Source organism: Humulus lupulus, chromosome 8 (assembly GCF_963169125.1).
Source record: "Humulus lupulus chromosome 8, drHumLupu1.1, whole genome shotgun sequence".
NCBI classification, from domain to species: Eukaryota; Viridiplantae; Streptophyta; class Magnoliopsida; order Rosales; family Cannabaceae; genus Humulus; species Humulus lupulus.
Genome location: NC_084800.1, coordinates 78,394,957 through 78,419,324, shown reverse-complemented (window position 1 = coordinate 78,419,324; position 24,368 = coordinate 78,394,957). Strand labels below are relative to the sequence as shown.

Genomic DNA, 24,368 nt, shown 5'->3' with positions numbered 1-24,368 from the left:
AACTATAAGAAAAAAAAATCATGCTTAATTTATTGGGTGTGTTGGTTTCTTTTTATTTTATTTATTGTAACAATCAAAATTTATAACTATTTTTTTTAAAAAAATACTTTATCTAGTTCAGTTTTTATTTCTGTATATGAGAGGCTTCATATTTTTAAGTAAGAGATCATTTGATATTATGTGTTTTTGTAAAATATCGTTTTGGTATATTGTGTTTACAATAATATTCATTTAGTAAACTGTATATATTTGATATCCTAAACTCAAATTTAATTTATAAAATTTTATTAATTTTATCAAATTACTCTTAATTATATAAATTCTAAATTTAAATTTAATTACTTAATTTCTTCTTATTAATAAAATTATATTTATTAACTCGAGATACTACTTGCTTACGCATATTTGTCAAAAACAAGTGATTCCAAATGTATAATTCTAAATATTAAACCGAACAAACTTTCTCAATGATTGGTGGGCACGGTAGGGGACAAGCTTTCTGCACAGAGGATGAGTGGTGCTCACGACTCCAAAGCCAAAATAGTCAAGGAAAGGAACAATTTAAGTCAAAGATGCCAATACACTAGGAATATTATTACATAATTGCCCTGACAAATTAAGGTAACGTACGTCATTATTACAGGCATGAACTAATATTGTTACTATTCCCAGCGAACGCCAAGAACTTTGAATCACTCTCCAAAACAGCCATTTGCTGATCTTCCAACGTCACAAAAGCTTCGATCTCCTTAACATTACTCCCTTGTGAGTCGATCAAAACAATCAGATTTCTAAACTCCGACCCGACTTTTCCATGGGCCGCGACCCAAACCGGGCTCCCCCACCCGAAATCCACGTCGTTGAAGATGTCTTTCCAGTTAGTAAAGGCGAAGATGTCTGGCTTTTCAGATTCCATTGATATCATCATCTCCAGCTGCTCCACAAACTCCGAAACCGGCTCGAACCCGGCTTCTCCAACCAGGGTGTCCAAGTACTCGCCGTCGAACTCTGCCACCATTTCTTTTGTCAACGCCACCAGTTGACTCAGCTCGAGATCATCCTTCTGGGCCGGGTTCACTACTATGGAGGCCCACCAGAAGAGGTTCCCGGTGCAATTTTCCAGCGACCGAGGATCTTTCATTCTGGGCCTCATGTTGACGGCGTGGGCCGCGATGGATGTCCTCGGCGAGCCCGATATGGCCCAAGAAGCCTCCATGGCGTGTTTCCATATGAAGCAGCTGACGGCGTCGTTTCTCGTCGGAGATGGGACTCTTTCGCTTTTAGCTAAGGCTTTCAACGTGGATATAGCTTTGCTGTCGAAGTAGAATCTCTTGGTAACGTAGTTGCTCTTCTTGAACCATAACTGGTCCATGAGTGCTAAACAGTTGGAGGGCAACTCCGTTCGTGGCGGAAAAAACGACGCCGCTTTGGATAGTTCAGGCTGAATTACTTTTTCCGGTGAGTCGGTGAAGAGAGCAGCCCATGACTTGAGTAAGTAGCTCAAAGAGGCTCCGTCGGACTGTTTGTGGCATACGGAAACTCCTAGGGCTATTCCACCACAAGTGAACACGTTCACCTGTAAAACTTTTAACTTTAGAGCTACCAATAAGGAAGACTACTCTCATTATTGCAATAATAGATAGAATATACAAATATATACAGAATATATATATAGCCAACATCTTAAATGAAAATTAGTTGGACGATAACTAGGTCACACTAGCTAATTATTTACAATTACAAAAAAATTATGCTATTTATCTTACAAAAAAAAAAAAAAAAAAGAGATATGCTATGTAGTGTACTATATGAATATGAGTAATCTAATGAAAGAAGTGTTAATCTAATTATTATAAAAATTAGAGAATTTATATATTAGGTAATCAATTTAACACTACGTATGTCTTAATTACCTGAATCGCAAGCTGAGGACCTGAGGTGTCATTTTCTTTGCTAAAGGGATGAATAGAAACGAACTTGTTGAGTGACTCAGTTTCTCGAAGCTGAAAATAGGCGGACATACGACAGTTAACTTTGGCTTCCGAGTAAGGAACGCCGTTGTCGTAATCCTCGATGTGCAGATTGTTCTTGGCTTTTCCGGAGAAGGGGTAAAACAAAGTGAGGGTTTCAGACAAAGATTTCTTCAACTTGATTAGGGTTTTGTTAAGATCGAAGTTTCGATCATTAATGGAGTAAAAAAGGGCTACTTCAGGGTAAGTAATTGGAGTGAGCTGATCAAAAAGACAAAGCTTTTTGGGTTTCATGTGGCCAATCAATGAACTAGATGGTCTGATTCTTTCTCGAGAAAATATGGTGACCTCCATGTTAACCACTTTCTAGTAAAATACAAAATGCCTTTAAGCTAGCTCTTACTATATATATATATATATATAATGTAATAGAGATATTTATAAAATTTCCACTACTTAAGTACTAAAATAAATTTGGCGGTGAAAGTAATAAAATGTTTTTTTTTTTTTATTTCAGCACCAACCATTATGTTAGATTTTTTATCAATTAATAACTACGGGTCGGTCAGTCACGTTTTGGTACTTTAACAATCAAAATAAACAAAGTTTTGATATTTATGCGTAAGTAAATATAAAGTTGAAATACTTTAACAGTAAATTTCTCTTATTTATTTTTTAGAAGACAAAAGTAAGTTTAGGATTTATTTTTATTTTTATTTTTAATACAAATTCATTTTTATTTTAATTAAAATAGATTTATAATATATTTTTAATTTCAAAATCAGATAATATATAGATTTTATATTTTAAACTATATTTTAGATTTTAAATTAGAATAGAATTTGAAAAATAGAAAAACCAAAATAAAAACAAATGATTCTTGATTACGCTCAAAACGACATCCAACAAAGATAGTTGTAGTAAAAATTGAGGGTTTAAAACATGACTATATTATTTGTTTTTTTTCTATTATTTTTTCATAGAATCATTATGTTTCATAGTGTAATTAAAATATATTTTGAAATATAAAACATAATTAGAAAAGGAAAAAATATATTTAAAATATAGTTTAATTAAATTAAAATAAAAAGTGCTATTAAATAAAAATTAATATCAATTCTCTTAAAATTATTTTTGTCTTCTAAAAAATAAATAAGCGAAATGTGGCTAAAATATTTAAACTTTGCATTTATATACGGCTAAAATACCTAAATTTTGTATTTATTACTTACAGATAAATACCAAAATTTGTTCTTTTGATGGTGCAAGTACCAAAATATGAATTAATTGGTCAAAAATCAGACTTAACAATTGGTACCAAAATAAATATATATTTTTGGACTTTCCCCGTTATGTTTTATTTTTTTTTTTGAAAGAAAATTTTGGTACTTTAAATGTAAAAGAAAAAAAAAATACCTTAACTTCAAATATTCCTAATTTTAACGATTTTTTTATTCTTTATTTAGATTCGCATAAATAATGGTACAACTTTTGGTGAAATTTAATGCAAGCCAGCAATCTTTCCAAATTTTATTTACTGTTATAGTTATTTTATTTTTTAAATTAGGTCAGCATAAATATTGGGTTCAGTTTTCTGGTGAAAGCTAATAATGCAGAGCTGTCATCCAATACTAATGTCCTTTTCCTTCCTCGTAATAAATGGCATGGTCTACCTATACCGTAACTTCTTTATGTATTGATAATATTGTTAGCAAAATAATAATGTATTCCCAAAAAATAAACAATGTATTGATTACTGCCAATTTTTGGTACAATACATAACAAAACTATTAGAATTTTTTTTTTTTTTTTAAATTCCTACTATTAAGTACCTACGACATAAATAGTAATGTTGGATGCCACATCCATTATAACAAAAAAGAATTAATCCGAAGAGACATAAATCATATTAAAAATATTATGACAAATAAATCATATCAAAATTTCAAAGAGAGGTAGAAACATAAATAAAATTATGAAAAATTACACATAATACTATAAATTTTTTAAAAAAATGAAAAATATGAAATTTTAAAAAATTACAAAAATACATATAATAATTTGGAGCAATTTTATTACTACTTGTTACAATTTTCTATTTAGTCTTTAAATATTATTTATAAAATTGTAATATATGTAGTTACAAACTTGTAAACTTTAGTTCCAAAATTGTCACATATTTGTAAACTTTGTTTACAAAAAAAAAAGTAAATAGAAAATTCTCCCTCTGAACAATGGCATGTGTAGAGTTTTGTCCCCTGAACTTTTTTTGTGGCAAAAATTTCCGCTGAACTATGACAATTATTGTAAATGTGCTTCTTATATTGCATTTCTTTCATTTTTTTTAAATAGTTTGTTCATGTAGCACTGATGTTGTGTTAATATGGTGGGATTCGTCAGTTCTAACAGGAAAATACATACAAACTTTGAATATATATATGTATTATTTGATCTAATTTTTGTATGTTTAACGTCAATAAGCTCGATTTCAACTAACTTTAGTTAGTTATATAGACCCTTGTACTGTATTTATGCATGTGGCTATATAGAAAACTCCTTAAAAAAAATGAACATAATGTAACAAAAGAGGCATGTTTGTAATGATTTCCAGAGTTTAGGGGACATTTTTGCCAAAAAAATAGTTCAAGGGAAAAAAAATAGCAAACTCTACAAGGACTATGGTTCAGGGGGAGAATTGTTATTTGTCCAAAAAAAACTTCGTATTTACGATTATCCCCTTCATATTTTTGTAATTTTTTTTTCAAATTGCATACTTTTAGTATTTTTTTTGTTTAAGTCTTAGGTATTTTTGTAAACTTCCCATGAAATTATTAATTAATTGCTATTTCTATTAATTAACTTATTGCAAGGAAGTTGTTTGTGCTAATGAGTAATTTAAAGAAAATATAATATTTGATTTAGGGTCAGTTTGGTATAACTGTGTTGTAGGAAAATTAGTTGCAGCTGTGCTATGGGGAAAATCTACTGAGTAATTTGTATATTATAGATTTGGATATTTGCGGTGAAAGTACCCAATTTATTGTGTTTGTAGCACTTAAGTACCCAAGTTATTTTTTTAACGGCGGAATTACCTTCCGTCCATGTTTTGGTGCAGTTTAGTATAACCGTCAATTCTCACCGTTAAGTTCGATTGTAACACGTAGGCGAAAGTACCCAATTAAATGGATATTTGTTGTGAAATTACCTAATTAAAGGGATATTTCTAGCGAAAGTACCAAATTTCAGAGATATTTGCGGCGAAAGTACCAAAGTTATAAGTAAATTTCACGACATGGTGGCGGACTTAACAGCGAAATAAACAGATGCACTAAACAACACCAAAACATGGACGGAAGGTATTTTCGCCACCAAAAAAATAACTTCGGCACTTAAGTTCTACAAACACAATAATTTAGGTACTTTCACTGTAAATATCCCTTATAGATTTGAAAGTCTTGTAAGTTGAAAAAGTTGTCTCAGAGTATTGAGTAAAGTATATGATTAAAATGATGTTAAATATTAAATACCAAAATAGATGTCATACTTATTTTATTTTATTTTGTTAAAATAAATTTACACATACTAAAAATATATCAATAAAAATATTATATTTATTTAACATATCTTAAAAATAATTATATTTATGATAAGACACTATTAAAACGCTCATCAACAAAAATGTTATATTATATAATATACACATATAATTATATATATATTATAACTAGTCAGTGTAACTGAAATTCTAATTATAGTGATCATGGTATAATTCAGTCATAATATAATTACAAATATGTAACTTAAGTTATGCAAAGCTCTTACTTTCTATGTTTTTAATTATTTCTCATTTTATTTTTTTTCCTAAAGCATGAAACTAATATGTATTTGATAAATTATAATTTGAAAATAATATTATAGTGTATAGTGAACTCTACATCAAACATTTCAAACAAACAAAAAACTATATATTAATGTGGTTATTTTATATAAAATTGCTAAAATAAAAAAATTTATAAAAATATTGTTAGAACAAAAGAAAACAAGGTTTATACCGTTTGTACCTTGTGTTTTGAAAAATTATTTTTTGAACCTAGTATTTTGTAAAATGTTTCAAATAGACCATTAATCATAGTCGTAGAGAGACCAAATGGGTAGCTCATACCCTTGCTAAATTGGCTCTTGTTGGGTTTGATGCCCTTATAAAACCATGTCAGACATGTAACACAATTTTATATTGTCAATAAAAGAAGTAGAAATCATTTAATTTGACAATTGTGTTGCTTGCTTGTTTTATTACATGATTATTGGAATAATACAAACATTTATAAAATCATGAACTTATAAATAATTACAATGATAATGAATAGGTCACAGTGGATTATAATTGTAATTATATGTTCAAAAGAACGAGTCCTAAGATTAAGTCAATGCATTCGATTTTCATTGATATGGTAATCTACGATATGATCTACTTACACATTCAGGGTGTGAAGTCTTATCCAAGACATTAACCAAGTAGATAAGATCGGATGTATTTTGTTACATTGGACTGAACCAATATTGATTATTGATAAGATAAGTAAGTATCGTTATTATCTAATCTAATCATATCACAACGTTGACCATAGGTCAATTCAATCTAAATTCTGAGTGATTAATATTCTATTAATTGTATTATTCAAGTCTTTTAATTTGTTTGTTACAAGCTTACTATACGGACTAGCTCATACTTACATATTGGAGATTTGGTAGTATAATTGAGTGGGAGTATTTATCATAGACATGAAATCTATAGCTTCTGTTTAAGAAGTGAAACGATGATTTACTTGTAGCTTGGTTCAAGTGTTAAATGATAGAGTACTTATTTTTGTAATTAACTTTACGGTTTGGATTCCTTGCGATACATAGCATTCAACAAGGACAAAAGATTAAGAAATCCAAAGGGTGTAGTCATTGTTTCGCTACGCATCTCGTAAGTACTTTAATGGTTGTATTATTGTATTTACGAATCTCTGTATGAAAATCATTTCTATGCATGTATTTATATTTTCTATTATATTTTGTGCAATAGGGAGCATGCATATAGACTTATATAAATGAAATCCTACACCTGGCATCAGAGACAGGTTGCTAGTTTATATGTTTATATACATGTATGTGATTTTTTTGACATGTTAGATAGGTTAATTGGATTGTAGCATAATTATTTGCATGTTTAAGTTTTATGTATGTGTGAATGCTAAAAGAATATTGTTTGTGTGTGTGTGTGTGTGTGTGTTTTGTATAAAACCCATAAACTATGTACATGAAATCAAAGTTAGAAAATTGCACAATTTTTTTTTTGTGTATTTTTAATTAGCCTATGAATATATATATATATAATGTATATATATTAATGTATATATATTAATGTATATTTAAGTTATATATAAAGTGTTAAATAAAAAGGAATGTGTTGGTTGCATGTTTATATATATTTTTTTGTAACTAGTATACATATATATATTATATTTGGTAACATAATTTTTTTTATAAGTGAGGTAATTAAAAAAAATTATTTTGAATTTGTATCTTTAAAATTCCTTAATAAATGGTATATTTTCGTGCAAGTAAATATTTTTTTGGTGATTTTTTTTTCTAAAAAGAGAACATATTTTTTTACATGGGAACAATGGAATTAATTTTTTATTCAATTAAGATTTTAAGATTAATTGAATTAAAAATTAATTGTGATTAATTAATGGATTGATTTCATGAAATTGATTTATTAATGTATTTTGGTAATAAATGTGTAATTGCATAAATTAGTAACATGTCAAATAGATTGGATGCAATACCCATCCAATTAATTAACATGTCATGCATCATTGTAAATGTCATTTTTGCAAATTTGTGCTTAGATAATGGGCTTATAGTGATGACCCATTATTTTAGATAATGGATAAAAATTAAATAAAACAATTCATAATTTTGATAAGTTTTATTTGGGCCCAATTGAACATGTAAAATTTAAATTCCTCACTTGTGGGTGGTTCCACTTGTGAAGGCTCATTTGATTTGCATGATTAGATTTGTCTTAATCAATTGAATAACAATTAATAAAACGAATGTTCAAATTCCTGTCTTTTGGGGCTTTGTGTGGAAGTAAGGAAGTCTTAGGAGTGGGTACACCATACTGAACTCAACTTTCCTTTGTGCAAGCTCAAATTGTTAAGGCCTATTTACCTAAGTTGGACTTAATTGTATTAGGTTAAAAAATTTCGTTGGACCTAATAATTGATTAGAAATAAATTAATTATAATTTTTGGATTAATTTTCAATAGTAAATTTATAATTAATGGGAAAATTAAAAACTATGGTTTCTTAATTATTTTAATAATTTGGCACACCTAAGTTGATAATTTTAAAATGAATAAAATACTAAAATATTTAATAATGAGTTTTTTAAAATATGAATTCGATCTCCACCGTTGATTTAACAAGGTCAGAGTTTAGCGGGGCCTCATGGCGCTTTGATTTCGTCTCCCTACGGAAGTGTTGACGCGGTTCTTCGCCAACAGGTAATTAAGAAAAGAAGAGAAATGGATTAGTGCTTAGGTTGAACCGAAATAGATAAATGATCTTAGAAATGAAATGGTGACTCAGAATACGTTTTTTTAAGTGGTTCAAAGGTTAAAATCATTCTACTCCACTAGTCAGTATTATTGATATATATTGGGTATTTGATTACAGGGTATTTCTTACAATATCGAGTCCAACCCCCTATAACTCCCAGGGTCCCCATATATATAAGAGAAGGCACCAGGGAGTTGGTAAGAAGGTCATCCCGTGACATTCTTACCTATCATGTCAACTCTGTGACATTCATGATTAATTCCTAAACCTGACACATCAGTGTGGTCAAATCAATAGGTAAGGGGATAATGGGCCGCACGGCCCAACCCAATCGTGGGTGTCTGAATACGCACGTTCCTGATGCATGCCCGAGAAGTAAGGGGTATATCAGACACGTGATGTCTGATATATGCACGTTTATCTTGCGTGATTGACTTTATAAAAAGTCATAGCCTCCACCTCCAGCTCGTACAACGAGCTGGATGCTTCCCTCGACCTGTGGTCCTCATAGCCCAGGCTCAGTCCTTAAGCAATCTCGAGGCGAACCCTTAGGTTACCTCGAGCTAAGGAGGCAGGATCTTATGAAGGCAGCTCCGGTCTTGGGGATGTCCACGTGGTAGCCATGATTAGGCCGTATCTCAGGTCGCTAATCAGCCCGTGGGAAAATCAGGGCATACATCTGCCCCTCAAGCCTCTGCTCGTGGTACACGACGTCGTGTAGGGCCACAGTAGGGGATTTTAGGCTTCCCCATGAACTCTTCATATTCCACATTCTATGCAGGCGCCGAATACGTGGAACATCGTGGTTGGTGACGGTGCATCTTCCGAGAACCGCATTTAATGGCCTAGCCTATACCCAGCCGCTGTTTCTTCTTTCGAGTGGAGGGCCTTGGATCCCACATCAGGGCAATCCAACGGCCCTCTTCACGTGACCCTCCACGCATATAAAAAGGGGTGGCCACCTTACGCACGGGCCACCCGCTCATTTGAATATTTTTCAGAAATTTTCTTCATCTCTCTTCATCTTCCAGAGAAAAAACCCTCTTCTTCCCGACCGCCATTCCTAACGCTCAAGAAGTTCAGGCGCAAAGACTCCTTCGAAGCCTTGGAACCAATTGCTTTGACGAAGCCCCAACCTAGGCGATACTTTCATCCACTTCCCAGCCAAACACTCTGTAAGTCTCTTGACTGTGCATGTTTTGAAATTATATTTTACTGTAGCTTAGGTAAATATTTACTTTAGCCGCATGCAAGGGTTTGCTGGGTTTTGCGGGAATGAAGGGTTAAAGCCTTTTAGGTTAGGGTATCTTTGTAGTAGAACACCGTTTAGGAGCATGGTTTACAGGATGCATTTTCTGGGAAAGATTTCTGGGTAGGAATTTTGGTATGCTGGTTTAGAGTATTCAGTATTTTTGGGTGCAAAACCGGGTAGCTTAGGGGACACGCTTCACAGTCGGTTTTGCCTTTCTTGCCCACTGAAACTTTCCTTCCAAGGCAAATTCTATCCTGACCCTCCTGACACACGAATTCCGAGTAATTGGGGATTTGTTGGGAGCACAGGCGTGTGTTCTTAGAACCATGTGGTCTCACTCTCCACGGGTTGGGCTTACCTCAGCTCGTGTCAAAGAAACACATTCAGATTCTCTTCCACCTTAGGTCGCCTTTTTCTAAAATTTCTTCTTTTTGTTTGCTAGGCGACCAGATGGGACCAAAGAAGAATGCTCCCAAGAAGCATGTAGGAAGCTCGTCCTCCCGTCAAGACAAAGGAAAGGAGGTGATGGCCGAATCCCCGATCCCCAACTTTGGGCCAGCGGTGGAACAGGAGCTCGAGGTGGCCCCTGACGCGTTCTTTGAGGCGGAGAGGATCATCTCAAAGATTACCGACCAGGCGAAGGTCAACAAAATATTCCTCTCCCATAACATCGGGTTGGGGAGAGCATCCGTGATTTCCCGACCTCCCTTAGAAGGCGAGCGGAGCTGCGCGCCGCTTGACGAGGCATTCTCGGCCTGGAGCGACGAGCATTTTAAGGCGGGGCCTTCCTCCCGTTGGATCAATATTTCGCTGACTTCCTCAATTACGTGAGGTTGGCCCCATTCCAGCTCCCCCCCAACTCTTATCGGCTTTTGGCGGGGTTAAGATATTTATTCTTGAAACAAGTGTGGGAGGTCCCCACTCCTGCGAATATTTTGTACTTCTTCTGCCTCAATACCAGCCCGGAGCAGCGGGGGCGAGGCGACGGGTTTTATTACTTAACCCGGTTCCCCAACACGGCTGCGGTCATCGAGCTGCCTAGCCACCCCAACGACTTCAAAGATCAATTCTTTATGTCGACGGGGTTCCGAAACTGCGAGCTCCACTCCTTCAATCGTCCTCGTAAGTGCTTTTCAACCTTAGCTCGTAAGTTAAGTACCATTTAGCTCCTCCTGTATCCTTTTCTGACTTAGATTTATTATGCAGCTATCTTCACGAGGACAAAGAAATCTGTGACCCTCGGGGCCCAGTACGAGACACTGGCGGGCTTGCCCCCCAGTGAAAAATATTACCGTGTGCTCGTGACAGATGAGACGATGGTGGCCTGTAAGCTAATCTTCCCAAATCAGACTTTGAAGTTGAGGAGGATCCAGACGCTTCCCCCAGCTCACGATTCTAGGCCCACCATCGTGGAGGAGGTTGAGGAGGATGAGACTCCCCTCGTGAGGAACAGGAAGCGGGCGTTGGAGGTCGCCCAGAGAACGGACGAGTAGAGGATCCGGTCCGGAGCAGCTGCGGGTCCTTCTGGCCAAGGTAACCCTTATATGTTTAGGAATTTAGATAGGGCCATTGCCGACCCCCGGCTAGCTAGGTTCAATCCCAGACAGACCTTCCAACGTCACCGAAGTGATCCGGACCTGGATACAACCCTGCTTCACTGTGTCGACCAGCTCGTGCTGGATTACCAAGATAGCCGCCCTAGGGGTACCGTAGTCATAGATAACACCCTAGCCATTAGGTCAATCCTATTTGAGGAGTGTGGGACCAACCTTCGGTCATGGCCATCACTCCGGAGGGGTGCCGTAGCTCCGGGACTTAGGCAATATGTAGAAGAATCTAGCCTGGAACCAGAGTCGGATCCAGAACTAGCGCCAGCTCGGGAAATAATCGACTTAGATTCTCCCGCAGGAGCTCCTGGGCCGATGGTCATAACCATAGGTTCTTCTTCTAGCTCGGGGGGTAGGATCCCTTTTAGTATATATATATATATACTTGAATTTCTCCTTTTCCCCCTTTGTTTTTGAATGGCTGCTAACTTGTGTACTAACCATACCTTTGTTTTGACAAAAGAGATGTCTCAGCCCGAAGGGAGTCTGCGAGCTGCGTTCGCTGGGGGGAATCCCTCAGCCGGGGCCTCTGGGCCCAAAATGAAGAAGCCCCAGACTTTCAAAAAAATCGTCGAGACCCCGACCAAGTCTCCTGCAAAGGAGAAAGAGCAGCCCCCTGCTGCTCAGGTCGTGGGAATTGTTCCTCCTGCTGCAGGGGGGAGCAGCCTGCCCTCACCCCCTCCGCGAGCTCCGACCCTCGTCCAGGACACAAAGGTGGAATTCGGGACTTCGACAATTTCAACCTCCGAGGTGCGCATCCCGATTGATCCCCAGGACCTGGAGAAGATTCCAAAGGCCTTCCGGGGGACGGTGTATGAGTCGGCGAACTACGCCGTCAGCCACATATACAAGTTCAACGAGAAGGAGCTCAGGGTCATCGAAACCAGGAGCCCGGTGGGCGTGCTGGAGTCTTCACTGGGCATGGCTCAACCTTTACCTTTGCTAGATAGTATGACCTGTAGGAGTCCGATGTGAGGTCCGGTATGACCCAGAGAACCTGGGGGAGCTGTTCTGGCCAGACCCCCTTTGCTTTGTCTAGTCTCTTCTTGAGGCTCGCCTTTAACGTCTTGTTGACAGCCTCGACCTGGCCATTCGCTTGAGGATAGGCCACGGAGGTGAAACTTTTCACAATTCCGTACCTTTCACAAAACTCGATGAACAGGTCGTTGTCGAACTGAGCCCCATTGTCGGAAACAATCTTCTTGGGCAGCCCGAATCGGCAGATAATGTTCTTAACCACGAAGTCAAGGACTTTTTTGGAAGTTATCGTTGCCAAAGGTTCTACCTCAGCCCACTTCGTAAAGTAGTCTATGGCCACCACGGCATAACGGACCCTGCCTTTTCCAGTAGGGAGGGCGCCAACCAAGTCGATCCCCCAAACTGCGAATGGCCATGGGGAAGAGATCATCTTCAGCTCGACTGGGGGAGCTCGGGCAACTGTGGCGAATCACTGGCGCTTGTCACACTTCTTCACGTATGAGATCGAGTCTTTGGATAGAGTTGGCCAGTAATAACCTTGCCTCAGGACCTTTAAGGCCAAGCTTTGCCCCCTAGTGTGATCTCCGCAAAAACCCTCATGCACTTCCTGCAGGATGGCCTTTGCTTCGCCTGGAAGAACACATCGTAGGAGGGGTAGGGAGTGCCCACGTCGGTATAATACCCCGTCTACTATCGTATACCTGGGATTTTGATACAGCACTCGCTGTGCATCATTAATTCCTTCAGGTAGCTTTCCCTCGGTGAGATACTCAAGGATGGGGGTCATCCAGGTAGGCCTGGCGTCGATCATCTCGACCTCCGTCCTGACTTCTTCTATACTTGGTTTCTCCAAGAATTCTACTGGCACTAACCCCAAGGTCTCCGTTTCCCCGGAGGTGGCGAGCTTGGCGAGAGCGTCGGCATTAGCGTTCTGCTCCCGAGGTATCTGCTCGATCGAGCCTCACCCAAACGCGAACAACTCAACCTTTACCTTTGCTAGATAGGCAGCCATCTTGGGTCCCCGTGCTTGATATTCGCCCAGAACCTGGTTTACCACGAGCTGGGAGTCAGTGAAGCACTGTACGGAGGTTGCCTTCAGCTCTTGGGCTATCCTCAGCCCGGCCAACAAAGGTTCGTATTCGGCCTCGTTGTTGGAGGCCTTGAATCCGAACCTCAGCGCCAAGTGGAATCTATGTCCTTCAGGGGATATCAAAATGATTCCAGCCCCGGAGCCGTTCTCGTTGGATGAACCATCTACGAATATCCTCCACGATGCCTGGGCCGAGGCGATCTGGGGTGAGTCTTCTGCAGGATCCTCCGGGAACCCCGTGCACTCGGCTACAAAATCGGCCAGGGCCTGACTCTTTATAGCAGTTTGCGGAGTGTACAGAATCTCGAACTGGCTGAGTTCGATTGCCCACTTTAACAAGCGTCCCGATGCTTCAGATTTTTGCAAAACCTGCCTTAAAGGCTGATCGGTCATGACGTGTATTGAGTGGGACTGGAAGTACGGCCTGAGCTTTCGCGAGGCTGTAATAAGGCAGAATGCCAATTTCTCCATCAACGGGTACCGGGATTCAGCTCCGAGAAGTCTCTTGCTTATGTTGTAGACTGGCTTCTGAATCCAGTCTTCTTCCAGGACCAATACGGCACTGGCTGCATCTTCCGTGACGGCCAGGTAGAGAAAAAGAGGCTCTCCTGCTTTTGGTTTGGATAGTACGGGTGGCTCGGCCAGATGTGCCTTCAGGTCGAGGAAAGCGCTTTCGCACTCTTCTGTCCATTTGAACTTCTTATTTCCTCGGAGCAGGTTGTAGAATGGTAAACACTTATCGGTGGACTTGGAAATAAACTGATTGAGGGCTGCCACCCTTCCTGTCAGGCCTTGGACATCTTTGCGTGACCTGGGGGAGGGAAGCTCGAGCAATGATCTGATCTTGTCGGGGTTCGTCTCGATTCCTCGGGTATTGACGATGAAACCCAGGAATTTTCCCGATGCGACTCTGAAAGTGCACTTCTGTGGATTTAGCCTCATGCCATACTCCCGTAGTATTTTGAAGCATTCCTCCAGGTCGGAAACATGGTTATCAGTAGCCTTTGACTTGACCAGCATGTCATCGACGTACACTTCCATGTTTTTTCCGATCTGGTCTGCGAACATTCTATTCACTAACCTTTGATACGTAGCTCCGGCGTTCTTCAGCCCGAAGGGCATGACCTTGTAACAATAAACGTTAGTCGGGGTCATGAAACTGGTGTGCTCCTGGTCCGCCGGATTCATAGCGATCTGATTGTAACCTGAGTACGCGTCCATAAAGGACATGAGCTCGTGCCCCGCCGTGGCATCGACCAACTGGTCAATCCTTGGCAATGGAAAATAATCCTTGAGGCATGCTTTATTCAGGTCGAAAAAGTCGATGCAGGTCTGCCATTTCCCGTTGGGCTTCGGGACCAGCACGGGGTTGGCGACCCAAATCGGAAACTTGGCTTCACGGATAAAGCAGCATTTTTTTAGCCGGGCTACTTCTTCCTCTAAGGCTTCAGCCCGGGTTGTTCCTAGGCGTCTCTGCTTCTGGGACTTTGCAGGAACGCTTTTATCCAGATGAAGTGTGTGCATGATGACACTCGGGCTGATTCCCACCATATCCTCGTGTGACCACGCGAACACATCTAGGTTATCCCGCAGAAATCTAATCAGCTCTGCCTTTCTCTTGCTGCAGAGGTTTTTTCCGAGCTTGACCATCCGTGATGGGTTCTGCGGATGAATGTTTATTTCCTCGAGCTCCTCAATAGTTTGGAACTCGGACCTGTCCTCGCCTATTCGGGGGTCAATATCCTCACTTAAGACAATATTTTCCCCTTCGGCGCTTTAAGGTTTTTTAATCTCAGGACCAGACAAGGGGTCCCGAGATTCCTCTTCACCACTTTGGATGGCCATTGCCAGCTGCCCGGGTTTCGATTTTCCCCTCATGGAAATGCTGTAGAATTCCTTGGCAGCGAGCTAATCGCCACGGACAATGCATATTCCCGTGGAAGTAGGGAATTTCATCGCGAGGTGGCGGATGGAAGTGACGGCCTCAAAAGCTTTGAGCGTAGGCCTTCCCAAAATCGCGTTGTATGCAGCGGAGCAGTCGATGACCACGAACTCAAGGAGTTTGGAGACTATTCGAGATCCTTCCCCCAGGGTGATCACCAGCTCGATGGTCCCTATAGTCGCTGATCCTTCTCCCAAAAAACCATATAGCATCATGGAGGTCGCCTTCAGCTCGGCGACAGTCAAACCCATCTTCTCTAAAGTGGACCGGAATAGGAGGTTCACCGAGCTCCCATTGTCGATCAGCACCCTCCTAACCCTCCGATTAGCGAGCTGAAATGCTACGACCAGAGGGTCATTGTGCGGGAACTGGACATGGCTCGCATCTTCTTCTGTAAAAATGATCGGTTGCATCTCCAATCGTTGTTGCTTTGGCAGGCGTTGCTCCGGGACGAACTCTTCTCCATTGTGCGCCTTAAGTTCGTTCACGTACCTCTTCCGGGCACCCCTGCTCGTGCCAGCCATATGCAGACCTCCAGAGATGGTGGATATCTCCCTTCCTATCACGGGAGGAGGGACATCCTGATCTACCCGAGACCCGGGCTGACTGGCCGGGACTTCTAGAGCAGGTCGACTTGCTGGAACCCTGTTCCGCGCGTACTGGGCCAAGGGGCCGGCTTGGATGAGGGTCTTGATCTCATCTTTCAAATGCCTACAATCATCAGTATTGTGGCCAACATCGTTGTGAAAACGGAAAAACTTGGAGGTGTCTCTCTTCCCCTTTTGGTGCTTCAATGGCTCCGGCCTCTTCCAGGGGAGGCGAGTAGAGTTAGCTAGGAAGATATTCTCCCTAGACTGGGTGAGATCTGTACAAGTCGAGTAGACAGGCTTGAACTTGTCTGCGTACTTATTCTTCTTTGGGCCATGCTGGCTGTTTTCTCCATTTCCCTTTCTTTTGCCTCCACCGAGCTGGTTGTTCTGTGTGACATTTTGGGTCGCTTCCATGACCTCCATCCCCACTCCAGTGGGCTGATCAGGAACCTGGCTGGTTCCTGCAGCTGAGGCTTCGGCTTCCTCCAAGTTGATCCATTCCTGGGCCTTGTTGAGGAATTCGTTAACCGAGCTGACTCCATTTCTTTGTATATCTTTCCAGAGTTCCCCTCCGACGAGGATTGTGGTTCTCATGGCCATGAGCTTGGAGCTATCATCCGTGTCTCTGGCCCGAGCAGCGACGTTTGCAAATCTGCTCAGGTAGGCCTTCAGAGTTTCGCCGGGCTGCTGCCTCACGTTAGCCAGAGAGTCGGCCTGAACGCGGGCAGCCTGGGAGGCTCGGAATGCCCTTTTGAAATCAGCCGAGAAAGTTTTCCAAGAGCTGATTGACTGTCTTTTTCCTTGCTTGAACCACTACCTAGCTAGTCCAGTCAGAGTGGAAGGAAAGATTAAACACCTCAGCTCGGGGCCAATGTTGTGGGCCATCATCAGGGTGTTGAAAATCCCCAGATGATCCGACGGATCTCCGTCTCCATTGAACTTAGACAGGTGCGGCATACGGAAACCAGGTGGGTAAGTCGTTGCTGCTATGCTGGGGGCGAAGAGCTCCATCTCGTCCCCTGAATCATATTCATCTTTTTCTTTCTCCGATAGAAGCTTCCTCATCAGCTCCTCCATCTGGGCCAAGCGCTCGAGGGTTTGGTCCTGATGTCCTTGGTTATTCCGGGGCTGTTCAACAGCTCCGGATCCATTGTACATATTTGGTGGGTTATTGCCCCTCCTATCTTGAGATAGGTTATTTGGGGCATTCCCTCCGTTACATACTTCGACAGGGCCCCCCCTGAGCGAGCATGGCTGTATCCTCCTGCTGGCTCCCCTCTATGAGAGTTAAGGCGATCTCGCAGGTCGCCCCCTTGGGTAGCTTGTGGACTTTGTGCCAAGCTCAAACGCTAACGCAGGTCTCCGCCAGAAAGGTCACTTCGGCGACTGCCGGTCCAGTAGCTCCTGTTAGATAGGCTCGAAGTCCGCCTTTGGTGGTGAGGATCTGGGCTTTCCCTTAGCGCCTTGCTACGTCGGGAAGGTCTGGATGATGGCGGATTTCTCCTGCTACTTCCATAGGCTGGAACATCTCGGACGGGCCGAGGAGGAGATGGATATCTGATTGGCGACGGAGGATGCCTGACCGAAGAGGCAATCCTAGTTCCGTCAGGATGGATCAAATTAGGTGGGGGCCTTTCAGCCCTGCCAACCTGCGGGTCCCGCGCCTGGCGATCTGGACAAGGCGCGGGATGACTATTGGGGATGGGCTGACGCTGCAAGCCCTCCCCGGACCTCCTTCTGGAATTTCCCCGAGTTTTCCTAGGCGCGCTCGAGGCTGGTTGGGAGCTAGGAGTCGATGTTCTGACCGAACGGTTGTACTGTTGTTGTTCGGCTCTAGGCATTCCTTCGAAGTTTGCCTCTCGATGGTGCGACGAGGGAGTGGAGTTGGCTGTCGGAAGTCTGTCCGAGCGGCTATGCCTGGACCGATTACCCCAGCGAGACTTAGGAGCCTCGCCTTGCCTCTCTCCGACGTTAACGTCGGTTGTGAAAGGGGGCAGTCGGGCCAGCACATCCTTGATCTGCTGATTAGCTATTGCTAGCTGGCTCCTCAGCTGAGCATTCTCCATTTCCACCGCAGTGTAATAACATGGGTTCGGATTAGGCGGCCGGGGCGCCGAACTTCCAATGTCGTCTTAGCCCGCCGGCTATTTGCCTGGCCGTTGTTGGACTTCAGGAATTTTTTCACCAGGGATGGCAATATGATGAGCCTCCTGCCCATCATGTTGTTCTGTCTCGTTACCATGCCTGGATCGAGTAGTCACCATAGTTGGATGTTTGTGATAGCACTAATCGAACTTGCTCTCAATGAAAGCACCAAACTGTTGACGCGGTTCTTCGCCAACAAGTAATTAAGAAAAGAAGAGAAAGGGATTAGTGCTTAGGTTGAACTGAAATAGATAAATGATCTTAGAAATGAAATGGTGAATCAGAATACGTTTTTTTAAGTGGTTCAAAGGTTAAAATCCTTCTACTCCACTAGTCAGTATTATTGCTATATACTGGGTATTTGATTACATGGTATTTCTTACAATATCGAGTCCAACCCCCTATAACTCCCAGGGTCCCCATATATATAAGAGAAGGCATCAGGGAGTTGGTAAGAAGGTCATCCCGTGACCTTACCTATCATGTCAACTCTGTGACATTCATGATTAATTCCTAAACCTGACACATAAGTGTGGTCAAATCAATAGGTAAGAGGATAATGGGCCGCACGGCCCAACCCAATCGTGGGTGTCTGAATACGCACGTTCCTGATGCGTGCCTGAGAAGTCAGGGGTATATCAGACACGTGATGTCTGATATATGCACGTTTATCTTGCGTGATTGACTTTATAAAAAGTCATAGCCTCCACCTCTAGCTCGTACAACGAGCTGGATGCTTCCCTCGACCTGTGGTCCTTAGAGCCCAGGCCAGTCCTTAAGTAATCTCGAGGCAAACCCTTAGGTTACCTTGAGCTAAGGAGGCAGGATATTATGAAGGCAGCTCCGGTCTTGGGGATGTCCACGTGGTAGCCATGATTAGGCCGTATCTCAACTCGCTAATCAGCCCGTGGGAAAATCAGGGCGTACAAGAAGGTGTTCACTGGATTTCTTACCATGGTTAAGTTTCTTAGGATAAATGGTTATAGACGGACCTTCTATAGACTCATCCCTACAGTGACTATAAGAATTATGTCTATAATAATCGAAACCGTAGGTCAAACTCATAAAGTAAGAAATATTTGTGACTCTCGCTTACCGGGATACATGGTGTAATTCCCCGAAATCCCTAATGCGGTTTAATGGCTGGATTAGTAGGCCGGGAGGGCCATAATTTTTTAATTATGCCATTAACTGATAATATGCATGTTTATGTGAATTATATTATAATATGATGTTATATGCATGCATGTGGGTTCACATTTAATTATTAAGGTGTTTTGGTAATTTGGCCCGTTGAGGGCATATTTGTATATTTGGGTGCATATTGTGATTTGTGAATGAGATCCCATTATTATGGAGATATATTCAAGCTATTCAGCATGAGACGGTCTTATATTATAAATTAGCGGTTTTTTCATAACGGGGTCTTTTATTGGGATATTGAGTTATGAGGATGTTATTTGATGATAAATTGGGAGTTATTGAGATCATGAGGAAATTCTGGGAGTTTTGACTATAATGTCCCCAGGGGTGTTTTTGGGACCCCGAGCACTAGGTTTTATTTGAGGTTACTTAAGCTTGAAGTAGCTTGTCAGATAAAACCGTACGTTAGAAATCTCTTTCTCCTCCCAATAGTTCATTTTACCGTTCGAAGCATTTTCAAAGAAATCTCGAGTTCTAGGAGTTGGATTCAGGTGAGGATCGAGGCATAGCGATCCTAGGGAAGATTAGAAGCTTATTATCCGAAGGATTTAGTTGGAAACAACTCAATTGAAGGTAATTCAAGTTTTAAGTTTTAAGTTTTTAAGCTTAGAATTGGACTTTGTGAATCGTTGAGTTTTTGGTTCGTTTGAGCCTCGGGATTTGATGGTTTTGGATCATTGGGAAGCTTGGGAACTTTGATTTGTGGATTTGGAAGTGTTTAGGTATGTTTTTGGAGGGTTTGGGATGATGGAAACCGCGTTTGTGAATGGTTCTGGGTTGGGGGCCGCAGCCCTGTTCTTGGGCACCGCGGCCCTAGCTCGAAGAAGCAGCTGGGGAGGTTTTGGCCGTGCTGGGCGCCGTGGCCCTGGGTGTGGGGCGCTGCGGCCCTTGCTCCTGGAGTGGCTGGGGGCCACGGCTCAAGGTTCTAGGGCCACAACCCTTGGTTGGTTTTGAGCCCGTTTGAGTGTTTTGACCTCGGCAACTCGGTTTTAGGCCTCGGGATTGTTCCTACTACCCGAATTAGTGGGGATTGATGTCTCGAAGGATAGATCTTGGTTTAGGAACCTTTGTTATTCATTTTATTGATGGTGTCCCATAGTTGGTTATGACTAGGTGACCGCTAAAGGGCTAAAAGTTAGATCGTTCTCAAGGGTCGTTCTTTTATTCATTCTCGCTTGAATCAGAGGTAAGAAAACTGCACCCTGTGTATATATGACATGCATGTTTTTTCTTGATGCATGTTGGATGGCTAAATGTGACATGCATGGTTATTGTTGAGGCTTGTTAAGTGATTAAATGTGATGCATGTGATGCACGAGAATCATGTGATTAGGGCATGCTATGAATATTGATTATAAGATTGATCAGAGCTTGAGTCTCTGTAATCGTGCATGATTATAATTATGCTTTCGATTATTGAATGAGCATGCTAAATGCCTTATATCTGAATATTTGACATATGATATATGTCTGCTTGTATTACCTAAATGAGAAAGCACTGACTTATTAGTCAAGGATTGGCAATGGTGTCAGTATCAACTGTGAAGCTGTGACTCATTAGTCAAGTTCGGCAGTGGTACTGGGCACTGGTCACACAGTGCTCACTTATAAGTCAGGAACGGCTTTGCATGCTCAACGCAAGCCAACAAAGATTAGATTTAATCGAAATCTGCATTGAATGACTCAAATGAGCATTAATGCCGGACCGACCTCAAGTTCGATGAAAATTAAAAGCGCTTGTCTAGTCTAAGGGCTAGTTAATTAGAGTCAGAGCCAGAAAGGCTAAGGTGACCTACATGTCACATGGCTAGGAGAGTATGGGACCTCCAGAGTGTGACTCATTAGTCACCTATACAGGGTATGACTCATTAGTCATCCACACAGAGATTGACTTATTAGTCATATATACCGAGTGTGACTTATTAGTCACCAATACAGAGTGTGACTCATTAGTCACCTATACAGGGTATGACTCATTAGTCATCCACATAGAGATAGACTTATTAGTCATCTATACAGAGTGTGGTTTATAAGTCACCTATACAGAGTGTGACTCATTAGTCACCTAGACAGAGAAGGACTCATTAGTCATCTACACAGGGTATGACTTATTAGTCATCTATATAGAGTGTGACTCATAAGTCACCTATACAGGGTGTGACTCATTAGTCACCCACTCTGAGATCGACTTATTAGTCATCTATCCAAGATGCAAGTCCTCAGAGAATGACTCATTAGTCTTCTATTCAGATGCAGGACCCCATAATCATTTATTTGAACTTATTTGCATGCATGACGGAAGCTATTATTGCTAGGCATGCACATTATGATTCGATGACATGTTATTACTGTTCATGAGCATGTTGAGTTTTCTTGCTGGGCTTCGGCTCACGGGTGCTATGTGGTGCAGGTAAAGGCAAAAGAAAGCTGGACCATCCTTGAGTTGGAGAGCTTAAGTGACGACGTGTACATATGCGGCTGCTCGACCACCACGACCGAGGGTTGAAAGAGGAACTAGGGTTAAACCCTATTTTGCCGCTTAGATCGGCCTGTTGTAAATATTTTCCTGTAATAGACCTTTAAGTTATATTTTTTGGATCCTAATGTATACAATAAACGTTCTAGTGAAACGTTATATCTTAACCAAAATTTTTAATCCCTAAACCACTAATCATACTTAGTTACACGATTTTGGCCAAATGACTCGATTAGTGAGTTTAACACTGTTTACAAGGCACACCGTAACGGTCCCTGGAGTTTAGGGCGTTACACATGGGTTTTCGTTACTTTGATCAGATGGATAGGTAGTTAATAAAAATCTAGGACGTTTTATTAATTGAGATGTTTCTCTATTTAACTAAGTGAATATTTGTGACTCTCGCCTAACGGGACACGTGGGCTCATGGCTAGTTAAAGTACCTAAGAAATAGAAGATAAGTGTTTTAGTATTTTTCTTATCTCAAAACATTTTGTATGTTATGTTATTTCTAAAAATTTGATGAATAAATGTTTGTCAAGCAATGCGTTAATTTCTACTTAGTTGATAATCGTAGTTCTAGGCTTCCCACCCCATACTCTCTATATTCTCTAAAATGTTACTCAATGACGAGAACCTCGTGAAATGTTTGTCCAACATCAACATAGTGTTGATTATGGACAACATCAAGTTCGTGATAATCAAAGATATTCCTATTTTTCCTATGTAACGATCACCGATTCCTTCAAGGAGGATTGTTGATAGTGGACCAAGCAAAGGAAAGAAGGCTAATACTACCAAACATGCTCAAGGAGAAGCTTCCTTAAGCTTCTTCTTCGAAGGGCAAATGAGGAAGAAATTCAAACAAAAAGAACAAGAAGTATACTAGAAATTGGGACAAGATAGTCCAGTACTCAAGGCATATGGAACTCAAGATAATGAAATATTTGTCTTGGATGCATGTGATTTTAGAGGATGATTTTTTGGTTTTAGATTGTTGGATCATGATCTACTAAGCATGCATATACTTTTTTTACAACTTTTTAGCACTAGGAAAGTCGTGACGGATGAAAAGCTAAAGCTTGGAATCAGACAAGGTTTGTTCGTATTAGACAAGGCAAAATGATAAGCTTGAATGAATTTTGGAAATAAATCTATTGTTTTAAGTCAATGTTCATTTTATTCTTATTTTCAGTGGAAATTTTAATTTCAGTTTTCCTTATTACATCAACAACAATTTGTAGTTACTTTCACAAGTAATAAAATCATATTTCTTTAAATAGATGTGAATTGTGGGGTGAATGTATGGAAAACGGGCTATACCTATTGCAACCATACGAACCCTATGTATTAAATAATGAGTTGTTTAAGATAGCTAAATTTAGGACAGTTAAACGACAAAATGTCAATAATGTTAGAAATGACGTACCTTCGGAATCTTCGCTTTGGTCATATTTGCTATGATAGGATTCAAAGACTAACAAAGGTTCTGCCTTTGAGGGAACTCACCTAGGGTGACCTACCGTTTGCAAATCTAGTCTCGAGGGAAAAATGACAAAGTGCACATTCTTTGTGACAGGAGAAAGGGCCAAAGAACCATTAGGGCTAGTATATTTAGATGTCTGGGGACAAATGAATGTTCAAGGGACGGGTGGTAATGAGTATTTTGTCACCTTCATTGACGATTGCTCTAGAGACTCATGTAAGTACCTAAAGTATAGAAATTTTGAGAATTTGTTAAGAAGTTCAAATAATTCATTGCTATTACTTTAAAACCAAATTAGGTTAAAGATTTTGCAATCTGATAGGGTTGGAGAATATTTTGGTAATCATAACCAAGATCATTTATTTGAACTTGGAGAATTGTCTAAAGAAACTACCTTAGGGACCTCGCAACAGAACGGTGTTGCTGAGTGATGTGAATCGCGCGCTTACGAAAATGTGTGTTCTATGATAAGCTATTCAACTCTACCGGCTTCGTACCCGTATATTTTTTGGAGACATACTACCTAACCGTATGAGACATTTTTTAAATGTTGTGCCCTTTCAAAGCTATCTCCAAGACACCACTAGAATTATGGAATGGTTGTGAACCTGGTTTACATCATTATGGAATTTGGGGGTGTCTTTCTCATGTCCTAAGGAAAAAGGTAGGAAAGCTAGAACAGCGAACCGAGGTTTTCTTGGTTGGTGGCTATCATAAGTGTACTTAGGGTGGTTTGTTTTATAGTCCAGTAGACAAGAAAGTGTTTGGCTCTACAAACACTACTTTTCTGGATAACGACTACATAATGAATTTCAAGCCTCGTAGAAAAATAGTATTAGATGAAAAACGATAAACTGTTGTTCCATCCTCACCGACGCAAGTCAATGAAAACAAGGTAGATTTAGAAACCACTAATCCAAGTTAGAAAGTTACGGTGCCTCTTCATAGTACCCGATACCTATTGGATGGATAGTGAAACCCACAAGATGGTTGGGGATACAAGTCACAATGATC

The 24,368-nt window shown here is 40.6% G+C and overlaps 1 protein-coding gene across 1 annotated transcript; it reads right to left on the bottom strand.

Annotated features, from left to right (window-relative positions):
• Window positions 1–541: 541 nt before the first annotated feature.
• LOC133795677 (stemmadenine O-acetyltransferase-like) lies at window positions 542–23,321 on the bottom strand. The gene is made up of 3 exons (XM_062233135.1): window positions 23,298–23,321; window positions 1,914–2,336; window positions 542–1,576 (listed from the first exon to the last, which is right to left on the bottom strand). Exons 1-3 carry the CDS (start codon window positions 23,319–23,321, stop codon window positions 638–640), a joined length of 1,386 nt encoding a protein of 461 aa, XP_062089119.1. The 3' UTR covers window positions 542–637.
• Between the last annotated feature and the right edge of the window lie 1,047 nt (window positions 23,322–24,368).

Bases quoted from the DNA above. Each gene is read 5' to 3' on its own strand.
- LOC133795677 (XM_062233135.1), bottom strand. From the start codon at position 23,321: ATGACCAAAGCGAAGATTCCGAAG. The intron at 2,337-23,297 runs GTACGTCATTTC...GTATTTTACTAG, and splicing joins CCAAAGCGAAGATTCCGAAG to AAAGTGGTTAACATGGAGGT. The intron at 1,577-1,913 runs GTAATTAAGACA...AAAGTTTTACAG, and splicing joins GTCCTCAGCTTGCGATTCAG to GTGAACGTGTTCACTTGTGG.